At 38.2% G+C, this 23,012-nt stretch overlaps 1 protein-coding gene across 1 annotated transcript; it reads right to left on the reverse strand.

The window, feature by feature from the left end:
• Positions 1 to 3,468: 3,468 nt before the first annotated feature.
• On the reverse strand, positions 3,469 to 22,095 carry LOC140151284 (exosome complex component MTR3-like). Its single transcript, XM_072173566.1, has 7 exons — positions 21,881 to 22,095; positions 15,568 to 15,625; positions 13,566 to 13,819; positions 12,613 to 12,673; positions 11,888 to 11,973; positions 9,438 to 9,614; positions 3,469 to 4,586 (listed from the first exon to the last, which is right to left on the reverse strand). The coding sequence occupies exons 1-7, from the start codon at positions 21,971 to 21,973 to the stop codon at positions 4,470 to 4,472; spliced, it is 846 nt and encodes a 281-aa protein (XP_072029667.1). The 5' UTR covers positions 21,974 to 22,095; the 3' UTR covers positions 3,469 to 4,469.
• Positions 22,096 to 23,012: the final 917 nt, after the last annotated feature.

Genomic DNA, 23,012 nt, shown 5'->3' on the forward strand with positions numbered 1-23,012 from the left:
TTTTTATGGGACACCCTGTATTATAAGCAATAAATACTGTTATACTTGTGTGGACTCTTGTTGATGTTCAAGATTTCGTTCTAAATAAGATGGATAATGGTTGTGCTACAGGCATGATCTTCTTTGATTTAAAAAAAGCTTTGAATGTAGTAAGCCATGATATACTTATTGATAAATTGAGGAGATATGACATGAATGGTAATGAACTTTTTTGGTTCCAATCTTATTTAAACTACTGTACTCAGATTGTTAATGTAAATCCTACTCTTTCAAAAATTGAAGAAATCAATATAGGTTTTCCACAGGGATCAATTTTAGGACCATTGCTCTTTATAATTTGTGTAAACCATCAACTGTAAATTGTAAAATAGTCATGTACGCTGATAATACAACCCTGATATGTAAAGCTAAGAATGAAGCTCTGAGAATGAAGTTGATCTTCAAGCACAATTGCCGTCAAACATGTGTAACATAGCAAGGTGGTAGCAAACAAACTTATTTTAAATGTAGATAAAACTAAATTAATGATCCTTGGTATTAATCATATTATAAGCAAATTTAATAATGTAAAGCTTATATACAGCAATAAATTGTACTATTGAAAAAGTTGATGAGTTCAAATATCTAGGAGTTAAATTTTATTACAATATGTCATGGTCCTCTCACATTGATTATTTATCTGAAAATGTGTCAAAAAGAACTGGTATTACATTATTAGATTTTCTTCCCACATCACACTCTTGTTATGTTATCAAATGCTCTTGTAACCCACAATTTTGATTATGCTAGCTCAGTGTGGTGTAATTTTTTCTTGAATATCAAAGAAGGCTTCAGGTTTTACAAAATAGTTTAGCTAGAACAATTCTATCTGCTGATATTAGGACGCCAGTAATAGATATATTGGGTGGATCCAACTAAGTGACAGGTGGAAAAATCATATGCTTATTCTTATATTTAAATGTTTAAGAAAACTTAGTCCTACATATTTATCATCTCAGTTTGAATTGAGAAATCATTCTCCTAACACATTGATAGTAGCAAGAAGCAACACTAATTCTGGTTTGAATACATTTCATGTCAGAGCTGCTCACAGTTTATCACCAATGATTCAAAATGATATGGAAAATATGTCTTTGAGACAATTCAAAACAAATGTTCTCATTACATGTTAAAGTCTAGTTTATGAATTCCTAGTGGTCAAGGCATTTTTGTGTGTATTATTTTATATAAACACATCACAAGAAATAAGTCCCCCTCTGAAAATTTTGTCATAACATCGTAAAGTAAAACTTTGTACAAATAAAACTTACTTAGAAATAATTATATGATTGTTTACTAAGTGTTGTGTGAAAATAAAAGATGTCCATGACTTCATGGCTGAATGAACCCAAAATTGAAGACAAAACTGCCCTTTCCAAAAGTCACAAAGTAGACATATACTTGTTAACTGCAAGGCGTATTGGGACAAGGAATGGAACTGGTCATCTTACAACTCACTGTGCTGAACTCTGCACCAAGGGGATTTGCATGGCTGAATGATCAAGAATCGATACACACTACAGTAAATGTTCACTTGGTGAGGATTTTAAACTGCACTCAACCACATGGGTTTTCCATTAGTAACAAGCCATGAATCAACTTTTGTGAAAAGCTTATATATAGGCCTACTTTGTGACTTTCGAAAAGGGCAGTATTTGCCTTCAATTTAGGCTCATTCAGTCCTGAAGTCATGGAAATCTCTCATTTTCACACAACACTTAGTAAACAGTCATATAATTATTTCAAAGTTAGTTTTATTGGTACAAAACGAAACCTTACAATGTTATAAAGAAATGTTGAGAGGGGGACTTATTTCTTGTGCTGTGTATCTTATATTGTATCACTTTGATAATGCTAAGAATATTATGTTTTGTATTGAGGGCCTGCTTGGAAAGCAGTGCTGGTCACTGAAGTTGTTTCCTCAATAAAGAAAGACTAAACTAAACTAACTAACTTGTAAACAAACTTTCACTGTCAATTGTCCATTATTGCTTATTTACCTTCACAAAATATTCCCAACATTCAACAATTGAATACCTAAGTGGAAGAAGTGCCCAACTCCAATTTTTTTTACAAAAATGAGTTACATGTAACATTTTATTGCCAACATACTGTTCTTCTTTGTGTGTGAAAGATGAGCCAAAATCCACTCTCTGAATAGTCTTTCACATACACTGAATCATGGTTTCCATGGAACAAAGGCCCAACGCCATGGAGTTGGGCCCTTCTTCCACAAATTTTGGTTAAAGAGGAATTTTTTTCATCCATGAAATCTGCTTTTCACTACAATAAACTTTCTTGCTAACATAATACATGCTTCTACTTGGGCAATTAATGGATAATTACCAAATTTCTGTAGCTATTTATAACACATTTGCTTACAGAACTGGCACTTGCAATATATCAGTGGAAGAAGGGCCCAACTCTAGCTCCCGTTAAGACCTGTACTGTTGCCATGGAAACATCATATATAATTTCGAATGTATGTAATACTGTATGTTCATGTATTAAAGTTCAAATATCAAGTTTTTTCTTAATATCTCAAAAACAGTTTTGATGGAGTTGGGCCTTTCTTCCACTCAGGTATTCAATTTTAAAGTCAGCATAAAGGTTGGTGTTACATTATTTGGGTGATGTTAATTCATTCCAGAAATAACATACTTGAGTGAGCCACTGAGTGACAATAACATTGCTATTTTAATGAAAATGAAAATTGAACTTCTGGTTACAAAGTAATACACAATTTATAGACTTGTGATTGGGGTTTTAAACAAATCCTGAAACCACTTGGTTACTATCAAAACAATACGGACAAATCACAATTAACATCGCGACTCACATGGCGGCAGGGGATCCAGGGATTTTAGACTCCTGGGGTCCATTTCACTTAACTTTTAACTCTTCGTAACTCAAGTAACCGTTCGTAAAGTTTCGAATACCTAATACTAGACGTAACTTTACAAAGGGTCCCTGTATTAAATCCCTATTACTTACGAAGAGTACCATTTGTAAGTTTAGTGAAATGGTACTTACGACTCGTCGTAAGTTATGAATGACTTACGAAGCTTTGTAAAGTTTAGTGAAATGGAACCCAAGGTTTTTAGCCTATTTGAAGGATCAAGGTGAGCTTTTTTGTGCACTTCAAATGGAATCACCCATACAGGTAACACCATTCAAAATGTATACTCCCTGTGTGGGAGATTAAGGTCATGTCTTCTATTGGGGGTGTATGGATTTCCACTGGAATAGCCAATTTAAGGGACATTTGGTAAACTATATTTTATCGACTTATATGGCAAGACTCATAACATCATGGACCCTGGTCAGACATCAGCAGGGGGCTTAATGGTTAAAATCGCCAAAGAACAGCCGATTTTACATGATTTTAACAAAGTGCAGGGGCTTCAGCCCCAAAGCCCCCCCCCCCCCACCCTGGACACGCCACTGCAGTACCAAACACTGAATAATTTTTGCCAATTTATAAGTTGAACAAAGTTTATGTCAAAGATGCATATAATATCATTAGACTTTCTGTGCTGTGCATTCGTGGGCATTTGGTTTGTTGCTTATGTCTGTTAGAAGTTTACCCAGTAATTGACAACCAGGCCAGTAGCCACATAAATTGGCAAAAATCTGCTTTGTCTATAGAATTCGGCCAAAAATGTTACAATTTTAGATAAATATATCCCAAATCATGAACTGTCTGTGAAATTTTTCTAAAATATAGGCACCAAAAATCAATTGTAGTGAGGGCAAAGGTCTGCTTTTGGTCAGAATAAAGATTACTCTTGAAAAGGTCTGCATTTGAAAAGGTCTGCACCTTCACAACAAATCCTGGCTATGGGCCTGTTGACATTCATCATATTTCTCTTTCCATAATACCAGTGATCTTTTACTCTCCATCTATTCATAAAACACTGCTAGACTATATACAGCAATAAAATGCAGACCCAGCAAACACACAATGTTGTTAAAATGTTTTAAATGGGTCATATTTTGAGATCTGTGAGTATTTCAAGGATATTGTGCCAGTCATTCTTGTAGCCTGGAGACTGACTCAGGTGTGAAATCTTTTTATAAAAATTACTAACCAAGAAAAGTTAAATTCACAGTCCTGATACAAAGTTTATACAGCAATTATCATGGGCTATTCCATTTCAAATCCACACTACCCTGTGGAAGATTTAGCTAGTCTTCCACAGAGGGAGTATGAGTTTCAAATAGAATATACACTTAGGTAACTTCCATTTGAAATACTCACTCCAGTTGTGGAAGATATAGATAAAGCCATAATACAGGGGGAGTATGTGTTTCAAAAGGATTAACTCTGACCAATTACATTTGAAAAACATACTCCCCCTGCGAAAGATATTTCCAAAATCTTCCACAGGGGTAGTGTGGATTTCAAATGGAATAGCCCGATACACTCTTCATGTCTTAGTTTCTGATGTATCCATAGTCTTCTCTCTACTCTGTACGGCTTTGGTTAAACATTGTTGTACCACAGGATATATTCGTTGACATGCTTCTGTGCAAGTCTTCAGTACCTACATATATAAGAAAACAAAGAAAGAAAACGTGCCATGAATTCAAAGCCATCTACAAGATTATATAATCATATTCTATGCTAAAAATTTGAAATAAAGTGAAATTAGTTGTTTGTCACACAAAATTATCATTTCTTTCTTCATGTAACTTACTATTCATCTTCATTTAGTATGCAATAATACCCTAAAAATGTCTCCAAATATTGAAGTTGAGATTTAAGATTCTTCTTTATAAAATGCTAAAGATTTCACCAAGTTAAAGTTCAGATATTACGTTTATATGTTTGAAATCACTGAAAACAAAATCAACCTCTTTGTTTACAGAACAATCCTATAAATAAAAGTGCCTTTGCTAAGAAGCTGACCTCTCCCCCTCCCTGAAACATAAGCTTAAAATGTTGAAAATTCCAACCCAAAGGTCAACTTGAACCAATATTTTAAACTAGTTTTTTTACAAACGTAATCAGACATTTTGACCCTCCCCTCTAACGGGAGGACTTTTGTTCATTAAAATTTTGGTTTGTTCCCTTAGTCATTTGATTGATTGATTGATTGATTGATTGATTGATTGATTGATTGATTGATAGATAGATAGATATATTAGAAGTGTTGATAGATCAATACCAGGATAGCTCATAACATCCTAAAATATCTCGGGTTTATTTCAAATGAGTTCGAGTTTCGAGTTCGAGTTAGATTTACAATTTAGAGTTCGGAGTTACATTTCAGAGTTATAATTGCATTTTAGAGTTCAATTTAGAGTTAGAGTTACAAGTTGGAGTTGAAGTTGCATTTTAGAGTTACAGTTGTATCAAAGAATAGATCGAATTAAACATTTTGCAGGTATTTTCATGTTGAAAATTGCCCTACATTGTAGCATGCCTTGTGTACATTTCTGTTAAACATGGATAGGTATTATAGTAATGGTGTGCTTTCATGTAGGACTAGAATCATTAGTGTTTTAGGCTATCATGGACATCACTTTTCCAGTGGGTGGTAGACTTGGATCAAGTCCTTGGGCATCCTTAGTTAGTGAATGAAAACTACATGGAAAGCTTGGAGGCTTTGTTGCATCTTCCAAAAATTCCTGTTTCTTTCCAAAATTTTAAAGTTATTTATTCTATCAAAATAATTATTTACCATAATAACTTTTCCCACACAAAAAAATCTGACCTGAATAAAAAACTAAAGCAGTCGGCAGTATAATGATACTACTCATGACTACCACTGAAGAACTTTAGAAGTGACGGGTATATGCCTCTTGTGCCTACCAAATTCGCGAAGTAGGCCTGTTGGTACAAAATGTTGTTTAAAAAAGGGGGGTCATTGGGTACCATTTTTTTTTTTTTTTAAGGGGCTATCGGTAGAAAATTTCAAAAAAAGGGGTCACCGAGTAGAAAACTGAGAAAAAAATGGAGCAAAATTCTATTTATGTTGAGGTATGTAGAAAATCACTGCACATGAAACCCATTGGATTCTGACCACTTTGTTCATGGAGAATAACCCAGGGGGGGACTTCAATATGAAATGGATATAGTTGTACATGGTGTAGGGCTGACACTTTCACAGTAAGGGGTCATTGGGTGAGAGCGTGTTTTTGGCATTCGGTGAGAGCAAAATGGACAAAATATATCATCATTGGGTGAGAGATGGACCATTTGGCCTCTTTTAAAATGGGGTCTTTGGGTGAGAACCGAAAGAAGCCTCAAAAATTGAATTTCTAGGTCTAAATGCCTTCAAATGGCTTTGTTATTTCCAAAGAAGTAAAAAATCAGTGATAGATGACTCGTTGCTGTTCAAATGGAAATATAAGGGTCTTTCGGTGACAGATCGAAAGGAAAAATATGGAATCTTTGGGTGACAGAGCATGTGCTCATAGAAAATATGTGGTTTTTGAATGACAGCGGTGCTGAAAAAGGGGGTCTTAACAGCCCTACATATGTGTCACCTCCAAAGTGGGAGTGCCCTTCCTGGACGATAACCTGGGTACGGGGCATTGGCATAGCCATGATTTTTCCATAGGACAAAAGGGAGTAAGGCAACTCTCAAGGTGGAGGGGGTAACATTTAATGAAAATTTCCACATCATTTCCTGGAAAGGCAGTGATAAAAAAACAGAAATGTGTCAAGTGGACTCTAGTTTTATTGATAAATGGTTATAAGCATATACACCAGGCACAAAAAGAAACTCGTCAGTTATAGTCATCCTTGCTGTTCAACAACCTGATAATCGAGTGCCCCAGTATAAAAACGGCCCATGGCACATTTTTGTGAAAATTGAGATTTTCAGGTGAAAGTGCTCTTCTGCCCCCTGTTTATCTACCACGGAAGTTACAAAGCTGTAAACAGTCCCCTTTTATTGCTAGAAGTAAAAGAAAACACCCCTTTCATATATATTTCCCTATGAATCTAAGATGTGTCAGTCACACACTTTAGCAAAATGACAAAAATGTGCCATGGGCCGTTTTTATACTGGGCCACTCAATTGTGGATTAGTCCGAAATATACATTTTGTTAATTGGACTTTGCTTTCTCATCTGACACCCTGTTCGTGAAAATCGAACAAGAATTTACCAAGATATGCGCTTCCAAACCCTCAAACCCCAAATCAAAAGTTGCAATTTCAAAGATTTTCAATGGGAACGCATCGTTGTATTGCACACAAGCACCACGGGCCAATCAATAAAGCACACAAAGTAACAGGCACAATTTAATCGTTAAAATTGCAACTTTTGATTTTAGGGTTTGAGGATTTGGAGGCGTTTATCTTTGTCAATTCTTGCTCGATTTTCACGAACTAGGTGTCAAATGAGAAAGCGCAGTCCAATTAACAAAATGTATATTTCAGAATAATCCAATATTATCAGGTTGTTGAACACCAAGGATGATTATATTATAACTGATGAGTTCCTTTTTGTGCCTGGTGTAGACTAAAGCCACAGAGAGAACACAGATATCTAGATATAGTCGTTTTATATTAGAGTGGAACATTTCCAGGGAACACCTGCTGCTAGCTATTGTTAACTAATGTTTCAAATGTTTTAAACTAGTTTTTGTAACGTTATCTTTGTATGGTGCAATTATTGTAATATCCAACATGTGCCCCAGGTGTGTAAAAAATTGATTTTCTCCCACCTCTGAAACACATAAAATTGTGTCACATTATTTCAACATGATCGAAAATATATAAATAGTCTGCACAATATAATTATATCATTATGTTTTGATGAATCAAAGTGTGTGAAAATATTGGATCCAAAACATAATAATAATAAAATTGGATCAGCGTTCGAAATAAGGCGCGTCCTTGCATCAAATACCTTTTTTTCAATTTTCCATTTTCAATTTTCTACAATCTACATACCGTGATTGCAGTAGCTAATTCTCTCTCTTGAAATTTCAAAGGCACGGGTCCGGGGGACCCTTGAAAATTGGTGAGGACCCTTGAAATTTCAAAGGCAAGGGCCTGGAGGACCCTTGGAATTTTTTTAATTTCAAGGCTTGAATTGGATGCTTTACACCCAATATTTATTGGTCTCACTATGAGTTTTAATATATGGGCTCAATCGATCCAATTTTATATCATTGTAGGCCATCATTAAGGCCTATCATGATTAGATCATTAATATTGTTGCATATCCATAGGCCTTCGAAAACAATTTAAAGTATCTTAATCTGAGATTGCTGTTGTTTATGTGGTTATTATCTTGAGTTGGCCCACAACATTGTTTAACATAACTGTATTAGTGTAACTTCAAATTGCCACTGGCAACTCCAACTCTAAATCAATCTGTAAAATGCAGCTCTAACTCTATTACATAAAACTCGTAAAATGTAACTTTAAATCTTAACTCTAAAATACAACTCTAACTCTAAATCGAACTCTAAAATCGAACTCTAACTCTAAAATGTAACTCAAACTCAAACTCTAAAATGCATCTCGAACTCCAAATCATACTCTAAAATGTAACTCTAACTCTTTAAAATGTAACTTGAACGCGAACTCTAAAATTGCAACTAACTCTAAATCGAACTCTAAACTCATAAAAAGTAAACAGTCTTCCTTGACAAACATAGTGTTCTCACTCAGTTCTCACTTTTGTATCTTTTATATAATATTATGCTAATATTAAGTATATTATTTTTTGCTGATCCCGACCTGAACCATGAGAAAGAACTCCGGCCCATGAAAACGTGGCAATAACTCACCCCGACCCGGACCCAAAACATTGATAAATTTCCCAACCTGCCCGAGCCATCGATGTTGAACATATTTAAATTTGATCCGCCATCAGTCCGAATTGGTGCGAGGTATTTCTGGGCATTATTAAAGGGTATAACCAATGACATAAAAGCAAGAGTTAACAGCAGATATCTTACCCTTCCCAGAATCCTTTGCAACATGATGCATCACCTCATTTCATCAAATAACACTCCCCATTTACTTTGTACAGGTTCCCTTTGTTTTCATTTTGAGAATAGACTGGTTAAACATGGCTTGATAGTCAAGAAATAACCATATTTTGCAAGATCTGGATGTGCTCTGTTCATTGAGGTATATTGCGTCACTATCAACCCGTGTCTAGCAAATAAGGAGAAATGCATTATGGGAAAGGTAAGATATCATCTGTGGACTCCTATATGCAGTGGCACCAGGAATTCGGGAGGGGGGCATGGGGGGAAAAGTAAATTTTGGAGGAGGGAGGGCAAAATTAACAATTTTGCGCAAAATTGCTGCAAAAAGTGGAAATTTTCTTAACTTTGGGTTTTTACTGGGGAAAACAGGGAAGGGCAAGAGTTCTGACTGTGGGGAATTCCCCCTATGGCACCGCCACTGCCTACATGTAGTTACCTGTAGAGCTATATCTGACTCTAGATTTCCCTTCTGTACTAACGCTGAGACCTGGTCAATAGAGGGCAGTAGAGCCACTGTGACGGCACCATGATTAGACTCAGCATTCTTCACCAAGCGGCTATGATATTCTTCCTGTACTGTTGGATCTAGTAACATCGTCTCACCAGCTTGCCTCTGTAATGAAAGGTAAACAGATGCAAAAGGTACATGGTCAGAATAAACAACATTTTATACTGTCTGTGTTTGTTCTCTCTAGAATTTTCGTACATCAAATGAAGTGTTTTTGTTCTCAAAATGGTGCAGTTTCGGCACAAAAGTACAATTTTTCATTGAGAATTGTAATTTTTGCGTTGGAGCTGTACAGTGGATTAATGAATTTGCTTCCACCCGGACAGCCAAACAACCAGGCAGACAGGTGGACAGGCAACCATCTGGGGGCCAAAAACTATGATGACCATCTCTTTTTCAGAACACATCAAAAATTGAATTTAGCCATAAAATGTTGCCTATACATCACAACCCACATGCAGTCGAATGGTGCAGTCCGCGCTCAAGCAAGATCAGTGGTTTGTCATTCACATAAGTTTTGAAAAAATTGGTGAAAAGATCTTTTTAACTGTTGTTGTCTGCGAAATGAAAATTTTCATAGTAAAATTCCAAAGAAAAACTCACTTGTTTTGCATACAGTTCCAGCAATCCTATCTATTGCCTTTCTCAATGCCAACTGATCCTTTATGGAATGGCGTAATCTAATGATTACGTCCTTTGGAATAAATTGGTAATCGATCATCCAATGACTGGCATTAACCATTGAGAAAGGCAACATATATGACAAGCAAGGACAAGAATGAAATCACATAATTATTTTGTTATTTCATAATAATGTGATACCAAACTTGACTTCTCTTTCATTGTTGACATTCAATCTGATATTGATGTTCACCCCATCAATGGCAGGAAGGTGCCAATTTGGTAAATTCCCTAAACGATGTGCCTCCAGCGCTTGCTGGGGAATGTCCACATCCTAGCCACATAATAACAATACAACACAGGAATGTATGCCATTGTGTGTTTAAATGTCAAAGAATGATGTTACATGCTAATGCACACTAAAAAAGGCAATTTACAATTAAAGTAGACAGTGGCGTAACTAGGGGGGCGCCAAACTGACCAATTCAGCATAGATTCTGCACCCCTCCAAGCGATGAAAGTCAAAATTTGTGTGCGCTTTGTTGCGCATTTCAGCACAAAATCAATTGAAAGAACATTTTAAGACTGATATTCAACTTCTAGTAACCAAAATTAATTAGTGGTAGGCCTTTTTTGTCCAAAATTTCAATTGTGTAATTGTTTCAAGAATGGGGGGCATTATGTATCCTTAGCTCTGGGCGCCACAACTCCTAGCTACGCCACTGCCCGCGTCTAAGATATTCTCGGGTGGAGGGGGGTAGGAGCGCCAATTTTGTTTCTTGCTCTGGGCGCTACCAACCCTAGTCACGCCACTAATAGTAGATCCATTTTCTACCTGTTGATAACAAAATCGTGGAGCTGTTTTTAACAATTACCATCACACAACCAAACCATCAGTCAAGTCTCTGCCCAGTGTGATGAAGACCCTGTGAACAAGTCGCAACGTTACTAAAAAATCGTTGGCGAGGTCAGAATTTGATTCATATTATTTTCTTCTTTATACTACTGGATGACTCAAAACATTCATAATCATGTTTTCAACATTATTATTATCACATTCACATGAAAATCCAATGGTGGCTAGAATAGCAATGTCAAAAATTGGACTGGCACAAGCAACCACTGGTAGTGCATCATCATATTGTGAAGAGCAAATTTATAAAAATGATCTATAGCCTGTCAAAAGGACATGACTAATTCAAGAGACAATCTGTGATTAAACATCACATTACATGAGCTATTACGTTGAAATCCACACACCCTCTATGGAAGATATGACTTAAATCTTCCACACAGGGAGTTTGAATTTCAAATAGGGTTACCTGAATAAGTGATTCCATTTGAACTCTACACCCCCTTTGTGGGAGATTAAGATCATGTCTTCCATAGGGAGTGTATGAATTTCAACTGGAATAGCCTAATAACAAGTTACCAAAGGTCTATGACCCGATCATTACATCACACTTCAAGAAAGCGAGATTGTATCATTCTGCTGAGTTTGATTTTCTATAAACTTGACAACTCATTTTGCTTGATCTTGTCAATATATTTTCTACAACATTCCAGATGCCTGGTTCCTTATGTATGGGAGCAAAAATAGGTTGCGCTCTAGCGGGCAGCTCGATCCACTTTGGCACTGCTACCATTTTGAATTCTGGCTGTGCTCTCTGCCTGTGGTAGTTCCCAATGTATTTTGAAGGCTACAGCCAGAGCTGGCCCATTTAGTGTTAGGTCGCATGAGGATTATATCTGCTTACCATTTGACATCCAATGACCAAATCATACATCTCAATGCCTGCATCTGCTACTGCTGCTGAAGCACATGTCAAAGCTGCTCCTAAGGCTGGGTAGGTATAAAATAAATAATAAGAATATTAAAAATATTTCAATTTAGATTTAATAGATGAAATGAACTGAGCTTTAAAATATAATTACAGGCTACATGTATAACAGATATTCAGACTTACAAGAAAATCAAAGAGATACAGGTGGCTTTATTTATTCTAGGCATTTAAAAGGTGCATGATCAGATCTTTTCAAATTGCGTTTTGTACCTTACCTTACACCTGTACCTGTGCTTATTCCATCTCTAATTCATACAAGTTTATTCCAAGCCAAGGGGAGGGGGTGTCAATGGTCATTGACCAGAGGTCCTTTTCACAAAACTTTAGAAGCATTGTAAGTCTCACAATCGTTTGTAACTTGCGACGAGTCGTAAGTTCCATTTCATTAAACTTACTTTCGTATGGTACTCTTTGTAAGTAATAGGAATTTACTACAGGGGCCCTTCGTAAAGTCATATCTAGTATTGGGTATTCATAATGGAAACGAAATGGACCCCAGTGGGTATCATCCATGAACAAATTAAAGAGTCCCATAAAAAGGGGCATTTTCATTCAGGGTTAGCAAATTAAATCATTGATTGTCCAATGAAGAATATTTTACTTGAGGTGAGGGATGTCAGGAGGTCACATGTACTTACCACTGCCATCATTCTGTAATACTGTTACAAAAATATCTAGCTGGGATTTCGGAAATTTATGCTGGAAAGAGATAAACAATAAACAACAATAATTGAAATCCATAAATAAAACACAAACCTGTCAACAGATACACACTGTTCTTTCTGAGTAATAATAATACAAATTTTTGCTTATGACATACATTTTGTTCATTTTGGTCAAAGTTAGAAATTTTGATTTTGACAAGAGTAAAATACAACTGCCAACAGAAAACACAAATAAAACAGGCATATCAGAAGCCTCTCCCAGCTCTCTTCTACAGAAAAATGATCTATTCTAGTTGAAATCCATACACCCCCTATGGAAAACATGACCTTAATCTTCCACACAGGGAGCGCAAATTTCAAATTGAGCTACCTGAATGGGTGACTTCCATTTGAATACACACTCCCTGTTTGGGAGATTATGGTCATGTTTTCCATAGGGGGTGTAAGGATTTCAAATGAATAAGCTCAATCCGGGGGAAGGGGTACTTGCTCTAAAAGGGTATAGGAGTGTCTCCAAACAAAGGATACTTATTATTGCAAATGAAGAGATTTATACATGTTGGGAATATATATCAAAGTATAGTTTTTAAAACTGGTCAACAGCACTCACTTTTTGAACCATTCTCCGTCATCAGCGGTGCAATGCTGTTGGTAGACTGACTGATGATTCTCCAGGGTTTCAGGCGCTAGCGCCCTAAAAGCAGCACATTTTGATGTATAGTACCATTTTTTTCAAAATTTTTTATGCTTTATCTAATTTTTCCGCCCTTTTTTATTTACTAATTCTTGTTGCCGCCCCCTTCGTTTTTGCCGCCCCTGTTTTTGCCGCCCTTCTTCTTCTGTCGCCCCTTCATTTTGGCTGCCCCTGCTTTTTACCCGGGGCTGGCGCTAAAGCCCCCCCAAAATATGCGCATGGGTATACATACCAAACACACAGCAGGTTCTAATGCCTGTTGAATCACTAAAGCTGCTTCTTTCTCTCTCGTATCTGTCTGATGGCTCCCTCTCTGGCGACACGAAAATGTTGCAAATTTCACCTCGCATCGCAGTTTGCCTTTCATGCTAAAACCCTCTCGCCGCTGGTATTCGTGTGGCCCATACACTGCACAGATCACTTTGGTGTTGTGTTGCTCTATATAAGCTGAGCCACGTGCCTGGCTTATGACACCGGCTTTTAAGACTGATTACAAAATGAGAGTGAAATTAACAACTATGTTAGCAAAGTTATAGTTTCCTTGAATAAATTTGAAGAGTTTCATCACAAAATGCTATAAAAGCCATTTTGGAAATTTTTGATTTAAGATCATCATCATACAGTACAAAATGGTGCATTTAAAATGACACCTCATTTATTAAACTCTAAAGTGTACTTTTTGAGATAAGCAAGGTCTTAGCCAGCCATACGTCTGCCCGTCTTTAAGACGGGCTAATCTAATTTTAGACAGGTAGATTTAATGGATTTTACAGATGTGATAGTTCTAAAACAGATGATTTTAAGGGTATATGAACTTGGGACTAATTCAAAGTGACATGTATAGGCCAAATCAGGACATATTTGAACCCAGTGACCCTTCCATAGGTATAGACAAGTTGTTTTATATTAGAGGGTCAAATTTTGGTATAGATTGGATGGGTGGTTTCTGATCTCTGGCTAAAAGTATCACATATTTTCTTATTATTTTTCTTTATTTTTTAGCAGCTTAATTTGTATCTCAAATTGGAAAAAATGGATATATGTGGTGTGATCAAGCAAATTCAGTCTGAAGTTGGTCATATTCAATTTTCAGTTTCTTATTGGATTGTAACAAGCATTTGTAAAGCTACATTTTGCAGCAAACCCCATTGAAATTGAACAACCAGTTCGAAAGATATGAGCAATTTAAAAAGAGTTTCCAAAACGAGGAAACAAAAGGAAATATTTCCTTTGTTTTGCTATATCTCAAAATCAATATTTCTGACTTTCAACTGATTTTGCATGATCACATCAAAACTGTGTTTTGGGATGAATCTCTTCATTTGTTCATGTTAACCCTATCCCCCATCCAATCCCACACAATCGCACACAGGCATGGCACCTCCAGTCCTCCACTCACAACCACCTTGCAGGGTTATGGTTAATCTGGGTTAAACTGTGTTTTGCGATGAATCTCTTCATTTGTTCATGTTAACCCTATCCCCATCCAATCCCACACAATCGCACACAGGCCAAGTAAAACACATGGCACCTCCAGTCCTCCACTCACAGCCACCTTGCAGGTTTATAGTTAATCTTAGAGGGAGGGGGCACTTGTATTACAAGATGATTCATGTTCGTGCAAAAAAATAAAAAAAAAAGCGTAGTTTTCATGGCCAAGCGATATATATGTGTGTAAAAACATCAAATGGACTACATGTATTCCAGTTGAAATCAATACACCCAATGGAAGACCGATGACTTTAAGGTGATAAATTTTGTGACTAATTTTGCATTTTTCTCAAAAAATAACTACACACTGGTAACAAAAGTTATGTATATTATAGGGGCAAGGAATCCAATTACTTCACTGAAATTTCAGTGATTCAAGACAAGTGGTTCATTATATACATGTATTTTAAGAAATGAGGTACATTCTAGTGGTACCTTTTTTCTTATCATAAATAACGTACCACTTGTCTTGAGTCACTGAAATTCCAGTGTAGTATCTGGATTCCTTGCTCCTACATGTACATGTATAATATACATAAACTTTTGTTACAAATGTTTTGTTATTTTTTGAGAAAAATGCAAAAATAGTCACAAATTTATCAAGGGGTATAGTAACAGTAACACCTTTTAAAATGAAGATTAAATCTATATATATATAACCGTTATTGAAAGGCATTTTTTGTATGAACCGGGACCTTAGCTGAGGTAAACGTAACAGACATGCAGAGGTATTATGTACTCACATATTGGTCTCATTTCAGCAGGTTTCCTACCATCATGTCTGTTCCCATCAGAATTAACCTGTATAAGAAAGCAATAACAAAGTTAAAGCCATAATGCACAGAAGAATTTTCCACTGGACTGGTTTCCTTCTGTCCATGAAGACGATGTTGTGGTCGCTCAAGGCCAGGAAGACTAGCACATTGATCTGTTGGTCAAGATGATGTCGAGGGTGTTGTCAGTGTCACCTCTGGTTGGGAAATTGACCATCCTCTGCTCTACGCCAGTGGTAGTCATGAGCTGCAAAAAGGATTCATTCGATGCAAGATGGTATTGGTGAGCAAAGCTGCCAATTTTGTACAACATCAAATGCTTACCTTCATTCATAAATTTCCACCTTTCACAAGTTTGCAGAATTCGGCAGAACTTTGACGATATTTTTCCCTTTTGGACACCAAAGTGCATTTCATCCCCTAAAAATTTTGTTTCAACCGAGTCTTTAATTAGCAAGCACAATAAGGCCTAAAGAATTGTTTGATTGGCATAAAAAAAATAAGGTACGATAGGTCAGTAGGCATTTTTTATGCATGCTTTTTAAGCTGTAATTAATTGTGTATGATAAAGGCCTCTGAACTTTTTTTTCTTTCTTTTTACCCCCCCCCCATCTCAAAATGCCCCAAAAGTCCCTTTTTTGACCCAAAAAGTCTAATAAGGTCTTTATAGTTGGAAACTTTCTTTCCCAAAGGCACCATGTCAACAGTGCCTAGAAAAGTTGTTTTTTGCCTTGTAAAAAGTACATAATTTTTCGCCATCTTTTGCTATTCCTTTTCTCTGGCACCAGATAAATCGGCCTTTCTTATATGCGCTAAACCAATCAAGGATCATTAGAGAATTTGATTGACAGTGACGTCAGACGCGATACTGTCTTTCATTATAGGACTGGTAGTAGCGAGTCTACAATGCACCCATAACACCTAACAATATCCATTGGCATTACAACACTGACAATTTTCATGATTTTACAATCAAATAAAACTAATTTACTAGACTCGCTCGCCAGTCCTACGATACATACCGTACCTAAGGACTGGCTCACGACAATACACACTTAACGGTTTGCGCAGGTCAGATATTCAAAAAATGTCTTCAAAATTTCATCAAATTTAAGGTATCCAAAATTAGGAGCGATTGCCGAATAGGGTGCAACTCTAGTCTTATTACAAGACTGCCCTACCCCAACCCTAACCCTAAACTCCGTAAACGAGGACTGGACTCAAGTCTAGCAAGTTGCACCCTATTCGGTAATTGTACCTAAAATTAATACCCACCTTTTGTGCTTGCTAATTTAAGACTCACTTGAAACCAAATTAAGGAGCGAATGCATTTTAGTGGACAAAAAGGCAAAATTATCTTCAAAGTTCTGCCGAATTCTCCACCCTTGCGAAGGGTGTAGAATTGGAATCGGGAATAAAAATATCCGATCTTTGCGATCAAAAACACAAAAACTTTGGACGTACTATTGGCAAAAGACACTATTGCCAAACAATATAGAATAGAACATTTTATAGGTAACCCAGGCAAACCTTAGTTAACACATTTGCTAGTCAGCCAAATTCGCCGACAATGTCAATGCATTTTTACATAGAAATTTAAAACAAGTGCCCGAAGAAAGAAACCTACATAAATATGTTTTCTATACTTCACTTGACCAAAATATGTGATTTTTTATGGTGATAAGTCACCCGCACATGGAATTTTAGAGGGATTTGGATAGCAGTTCCATTAAAAAAAGCTGCTATCATAATGAGACTTAAGATCTAGAAACACCCCGAAATGCCGTTTTGGGGAATTTTGCTAGCTGAAACTTTTTGATGAAAGTCAATCTTTGACAAGATGTAACTTTGCTACGGAAAGTGCTATGAAAAAATGGTTTTCAGTTTTGGCTTTGTTTACTCAAGGGCTTTAATTTGATATATGAAATGATGCAGTTTGATGGCAAATTTGAATTCACCTAGCATACCTACATTTTATGTCAACTTGTCAAAATATTGAAGAAATGTGCTCCCTACGTATGGAAAACTGTATGGGAAACTGAAAGCAAAGTGCATAACCATGATGATGATAACACACAGGCTATAATTTTTTTAGTTCCAGTAACTGTAACTCGTCATCCGTAGATGTCATTATGTTTATGAATATGATAAAGACTGGTTGGTTGGTTTAAAGGTCCTGATCACGGGAACACGTATTTTCGAAAACCTCCGCCTTGGTTACCTTTTGCATGTACATTTTTCCTTGGTTTTGGAACTCCGATTTCTTACTGTTTCCAACAACAGTGTTTATCATCATCCTGGACTATTGGTGGCTGATCCACGCTCAGAAATTTCCCTTCTGAGATCAATTATTTCATCTTTTGCCTTGTGGAATTTTTTTCGCGGGGATATTGCCCAGCGGCCATCTTGGACCACTGCTTTGTTTACATTGATCATCTAGCGTTAGTATATTGTGCTGCCTCAACCTTTAGCATCCTACAAAGGTTTGATGTCCTCCTTCTACCTCCGTTGGAACTAAGGTCAGTTATTTGAACCATGTTTGATATGCAGACTTTATCAGTGTTCCTGTTCCTGCCAATTTTGGCTACCAACTTTGCCATGTCTGACCAATATGCCACTCCCTTTGAAGTGATCCAACCAACCACCTTGAATATGGACTCCTTCATGTGGTATCCAGCCGTAAGCTTTTCTGAATCCAATCACTACTCAAACCATAAGTTCTTACAAGCTTCATGGATTTCCAGCCTGCATGTTAATCATACTAAATCTTTGCCATCATATCTGAACAAGAAATCTGTATTGTTGTACCTTGCCATTTTATTGATTGCTCAATCCCACGATACTGAAATGAATCCCGGGCCCTATGCCCCCAAGTATCCTTGTGGAGTTTGTAAGAAGGCAGTTCGATGGTCTCGTACACGGACAGCCGTAGCTTGCGATACTTGTAACACCTGGTATCATACAGACTGTATGGGCATGTCTTCATTAACCTACCAGCCTACCAGGGCCTAAATAGATCAAATGTGTCCTGGATATGCGCGGCCTGTGATACTCCCAATCATTCATCCTCCATGCTAGATTCTTACCTAAGTGAAACTGAAACTGAAAACAAGTTCCAAGCCTTGTCTGACTTGGATACCTCTACCATAAACTCATCTGTGGATTCATTCACATCTGCTACATCTATACAAGATGCTACAAACCACAGCAATGTATCTATTAACTCTGAACCAGTCATTGGATCTCCACTCAAACAATCTTCTCCTATAAAAAGACCAGGTAGGAAAAGTAATGTTTCCAGACCTTTAAAAGTCCTGTCAGTAAACCTGCAAAGCATGAAAGCCAAAAAAGAAGCATTCTGGGAGGCTGTGGAAAGTTGCCAACCAGACATTATAATTGCCAATGAAACTTGGCTCAAACCATCCTTTCTGAGTAGTGAAATGATGCCTCCTGGCTTCAACCCCCCAATCAGAAAAGATCGCCCTGATGGATGGGGAGGTGTCTTACTTGCCACCAAATCTGATCTCGTCGATGGTGAAATCCTGCTTGAAGGTAATAGTGAACTAGTTGTCACCAAAGTTGAGATGGTAAAACAACAGCCACTCATCATCATATCAGCTTACAGACCACCAAAGAATGATCTTGCTTATGCTCAGAATTTGTGCCAGTCCATTCGTCAAATTGTCTCCAGCAATCCCGCTGCGACTGTTTGGGTTAGTGGCGACTTTAACCTCCCAGACATTAACTGGGAAAACGATACGATCGTCAGCCATCAGTATACTATAGCAATTAATAACTGCTTCATCTCTACTTTTAATGACCTTGGTCTCAGCCAAATGGTTGACTTTCCAACAAGGCTCACCAGCACCTTGGATTTGTTCCTGACAAATAGACCATCACTTGTCACTAAATGTATTCCCCTACCTGGAGTGAGTGACCACGAGATGGTCCTCGCCATATCAGACATTCGTGCGAAGCGGCAAAAACCAGCTCGTCGCCAAATACTGCTTTGGAAAAAAGCTGACATGGACTGTATCAAGTCAAAGCTAAACGAGTTTGCCGACATGTTCATCTCTTCAAACTCTATTGACACACCAGTCAATGACTCATGGACTCAAATCACTACTGAGCTGCACCGAGTCTTGGACACTATGGTCCCATCTAAGTTGTCCACCACCAGGTTTAGTCAACCTTGGATTAATCGTCACCTTAAAAGTTTGTCTAGAAGGAAAAAGAAAGCTCACAAAAAGGCCAGTAAGTCAAAAAAGCAGAGTGATTGGACTCATTACAAAGAACTGAAGAAAACAATGCAAAGAGACTGTAGATCAGCATACAATAATTACATTGGTGATATGTTATGTGATGATGTGGATAGTAATCCAAAAAGATTTTGGTCCTTCATCAAAAGCAAGCGCTGTGATAGCTCTGGTGTAGCTCCCCTTATGAAGGATGGTACTCTTCAAAGTGATGGCACAGTTAAAGCAAACCTGCTAAACAACCAGTTTGTCTCAGTGTTCACTGATGAGGATACGTCTTCCTTACCTGACCTTGGCAGAAGTCCTCACCCTCCTGTTCCATCCTTTGAAATCAAATGTGAAGGTGTGCAGAAGCTCCTGTCACAGATTAAACCACACACAGCGTGCGGCCCAGATAACCTGCCAGCGTATCTGCTGAAAGAGTGTGCAGAGGAGTTAGCTCCTGTTTTCACCCTGCTCTTCAAAGCCACGCTTCACCAGGGAAGGATCCCGAGTGAGTGGAAGTCAGCAAATGTAACACCCATCTTTAAAAAGGGTGACAAACATAAGCCCGAGAATTACCGGCCAATATCACTCACATCCATTGTTTGTAAAACCATCGAGCACATCATTCACAGCCAAATAATTCATCACCTGGACAACCATGGTCTTCTGGCAGAAACCCAATTTGGATTCAGGAAGAGGCGATCTTGCGAATCACAGCTGTTGTTAACCATCAACGACTTGGCTGAAGGACTTCGTGACAAACACCAGATTGATACCATCCTCCTCGATTTTTCGAAGGCTTTCGATCGAGTCCCGCATGAGCGCCTTCTCCAGAAGCTTCACCACTATGGAGTCCGTGGTCATCTACACTCTTGGATTCGTGATTTTCTGACAGGACGTACACAACAAGTCACCATCGAGGGAAGAAGAGCAGCCTGGCAAGCGTCACTTCAGGGGTACCCCAGGGCACTGTCCTGGGCCCCCTGTTGTTCCTAGTGTTTATAAATGACCTACCAGAGCATGTATCATCAAGTGTTCGCGTCTTTGCCGACGACTGCCTCCTGTATAGAACCATCGAGTCACAAGATGATATCTCCATCCTTCAAAATGACCTGAACAACCTTCAAGAGTGGGAGAAGAAATGGCTGATGTCCTTTAATGCTGACAAATGTGAGGTCCTGAGAATATCCAACAAAAGAAATAACATCCTAGGAGCCCAGTATACAATTCATGGGTCAGCACTGCGCACTGTAGATGAGGCCAAAGACCTCGGCGTTACCATACATCGCAATCTGAGTTGGAAACCGCACGTCAGCAACATCTCAAGAAAAGTAACAGCACCCTTGGCTTTTTACGTCGTAACCTGAGGAAGTGTCCACCAAACATCAAGGAGAAGGCATATAAGACCTACGTGCGCCCTACTTTGGAGTTTGCTTCCTCGGTATGGGACTCTCATACAAAAGATCAGGTGTCCCAGATTGACATGATCCAAAGACGTGCCGCCAGATTTGTGAAGTCCGATTACAACCAAAGACACAGCGTAACACAGATGTTGGCAAGTCTCCAATGGCAGTCTCTGTATGAACGACGGGCACACAGCAAAGTCATCATGCTATACAGAATCATCCACGGCCTAGTTGCCATACCAGCAGCCCCACCATATCTTTTCCCATCAACCGAATCAACCAGAGGTCATCAGCACCAGTTCAAGCAACAGCACTGTAGGATCCAATCTTTCCAGCACAGCTACTTTCCTAGTGTTATCTGCATTTGGAACACGCTACCAGCATCAGTGGTCACAGCCCAGTCCCTGGAGATCTTCAGGACCCGCTTGAAGCCACTAACTCTCCGTTAACCAGCTCCACCAGGCTTTTTACTCGCACTCTCCAGCACCAGTTTTGTTTTGGCACCTTTCGTTTGATATTTGTTCCCGTGATCCAGCACCTTTGCACCCAAGTACGACAATCCTCAAGTTGAGGGAGGTACTCACCGGCAGATAGATAGATAGACTGAAGTCTTTTTTAGTTTTAGTATTTACTTACAAGAATGGTCTCCGCTTTCTCATTTTTCTTCTGGTACAGAAACGGAGGCTGCGTTTCCGTTGGACCAGGGACACGTTTGGAATCGGTAGGCATGATTTATTGCCCTTCAATACAATAAGTTATCATGTAAAATAGGTAAGCTTAAATAAATTAAACACGTTTCGCTTATTTTATTTTTAATTGATTGATGTATGGACAGCTCGTAGTAAACATTTGTTGCGCGGTGCGTTCCCGTTGCTAAATTGAATTAATTTTTTTAGCTTTACTGAATCTAAAATGGAGCAGTTTTTTTAGGGAGCTGGCATTTTCTTTGGAAGGGGGTCAGGTGGTCCCAAATATACTGCGGTAGGGTGTCATAAATTTTGGAAAGAAAAATAGGGGGGGGGTTAAAATTTTTGTTGACCAAAATGTAGGGAGTCACAAGATAAATAGTGTGTTTATTTTTAGAAGTCAAAAAGGCTGATTTCATTACAATTTTAGCCGGGGGGGGGGGGGGTAAAGGTGTATTGGAGGTGGGGGTCATAACATTTTTGTTGCCAAAATAGGGAGGATTCTTTCCTTCATTCATAACCTCATTAATATACTCGAAGCCTGTAATCAAGAAATTGATTGCCTGACCGCCGCACTAATTGCGAGGTCATTAGGTGGTGCAATAATTATATGTACCCCTGGGGTGAATTCTCAAAATGGTCTGCCAAAAACGCTTGCCCCCCCTTTGGCCATGCCAAAAAATCGTTGCCCCCCCCTTCGACGTGCCAAAAAAACTTTGCCCCCCCCCCCCTTACACATGCACGATTTTGGGGAACCCGAATTTAAAACCTTAACTTGTCTTATCATATAATGCGAGCGCAGCGAGCAGGAAATTTTGCATATTTGAATGTGTTCCTAACGTTTTCCTACGCCTTTTTAGGGCGTAATATAGAAACGGTACCCAAAATATCTGTGCCAAAAATTGCTTGCCCCCCCCTTTCGACCTGCCAAAAATCGCTTGACCCCCCCTTTTGACCTGCCAAAATGTGCTTGCCCCCCCCCCCTTCGGGCCTGACAAAAAATCTTTGCCCTCCCCTATAATTCACCCCTTAATAACTCACATCGACTCGGACGGCGCAACAATGACTTCTGATGGCGGCGT

The sequence above is a fragment of the Amphiura filiformis genome, chromosome 4 (genome assembly GCF_039555335.1).
Source record: "Amphiura filiformis chromosome 4, Afil_fr2py, whole genome shotgun sequence".
Taxonomy (NCBI): domain Eukaryota; kingdom Metazoa; phylum Echinodermata; class Ophiuroidea; order Amphilepidida; family Amphiuridae; genus Amphiura; species Amphiura filiformis.

What these genes read in the sequence shown, in the direction of transcription:
- LOC140151284 (XM_072173566.1), bottom strand. Translation starts at nt 21,973, where the DNA reads ATGCCTACCGATTCCAAACGTGTCCCTGGTCCAACGGAAACGCAGCCT. An exon ending in AGAAAGCGGAGACCATTCTT is followed by an intron (nt 15,626 to 21,880) that starts GTAAGTAAATAC and finishes TTTCTTATACAG; the next exon opens with GTTAATTCTGATGGGAACAG. An exon ending in TAGAACCTGCTGTGTGTTTG is followed by an intron (nt 12,674 to 13,565) that starts GTATGTATACCC and finishes ATCTCTTTCCAG; the next exon opens with CATAAATTTCCGAAATCCCA.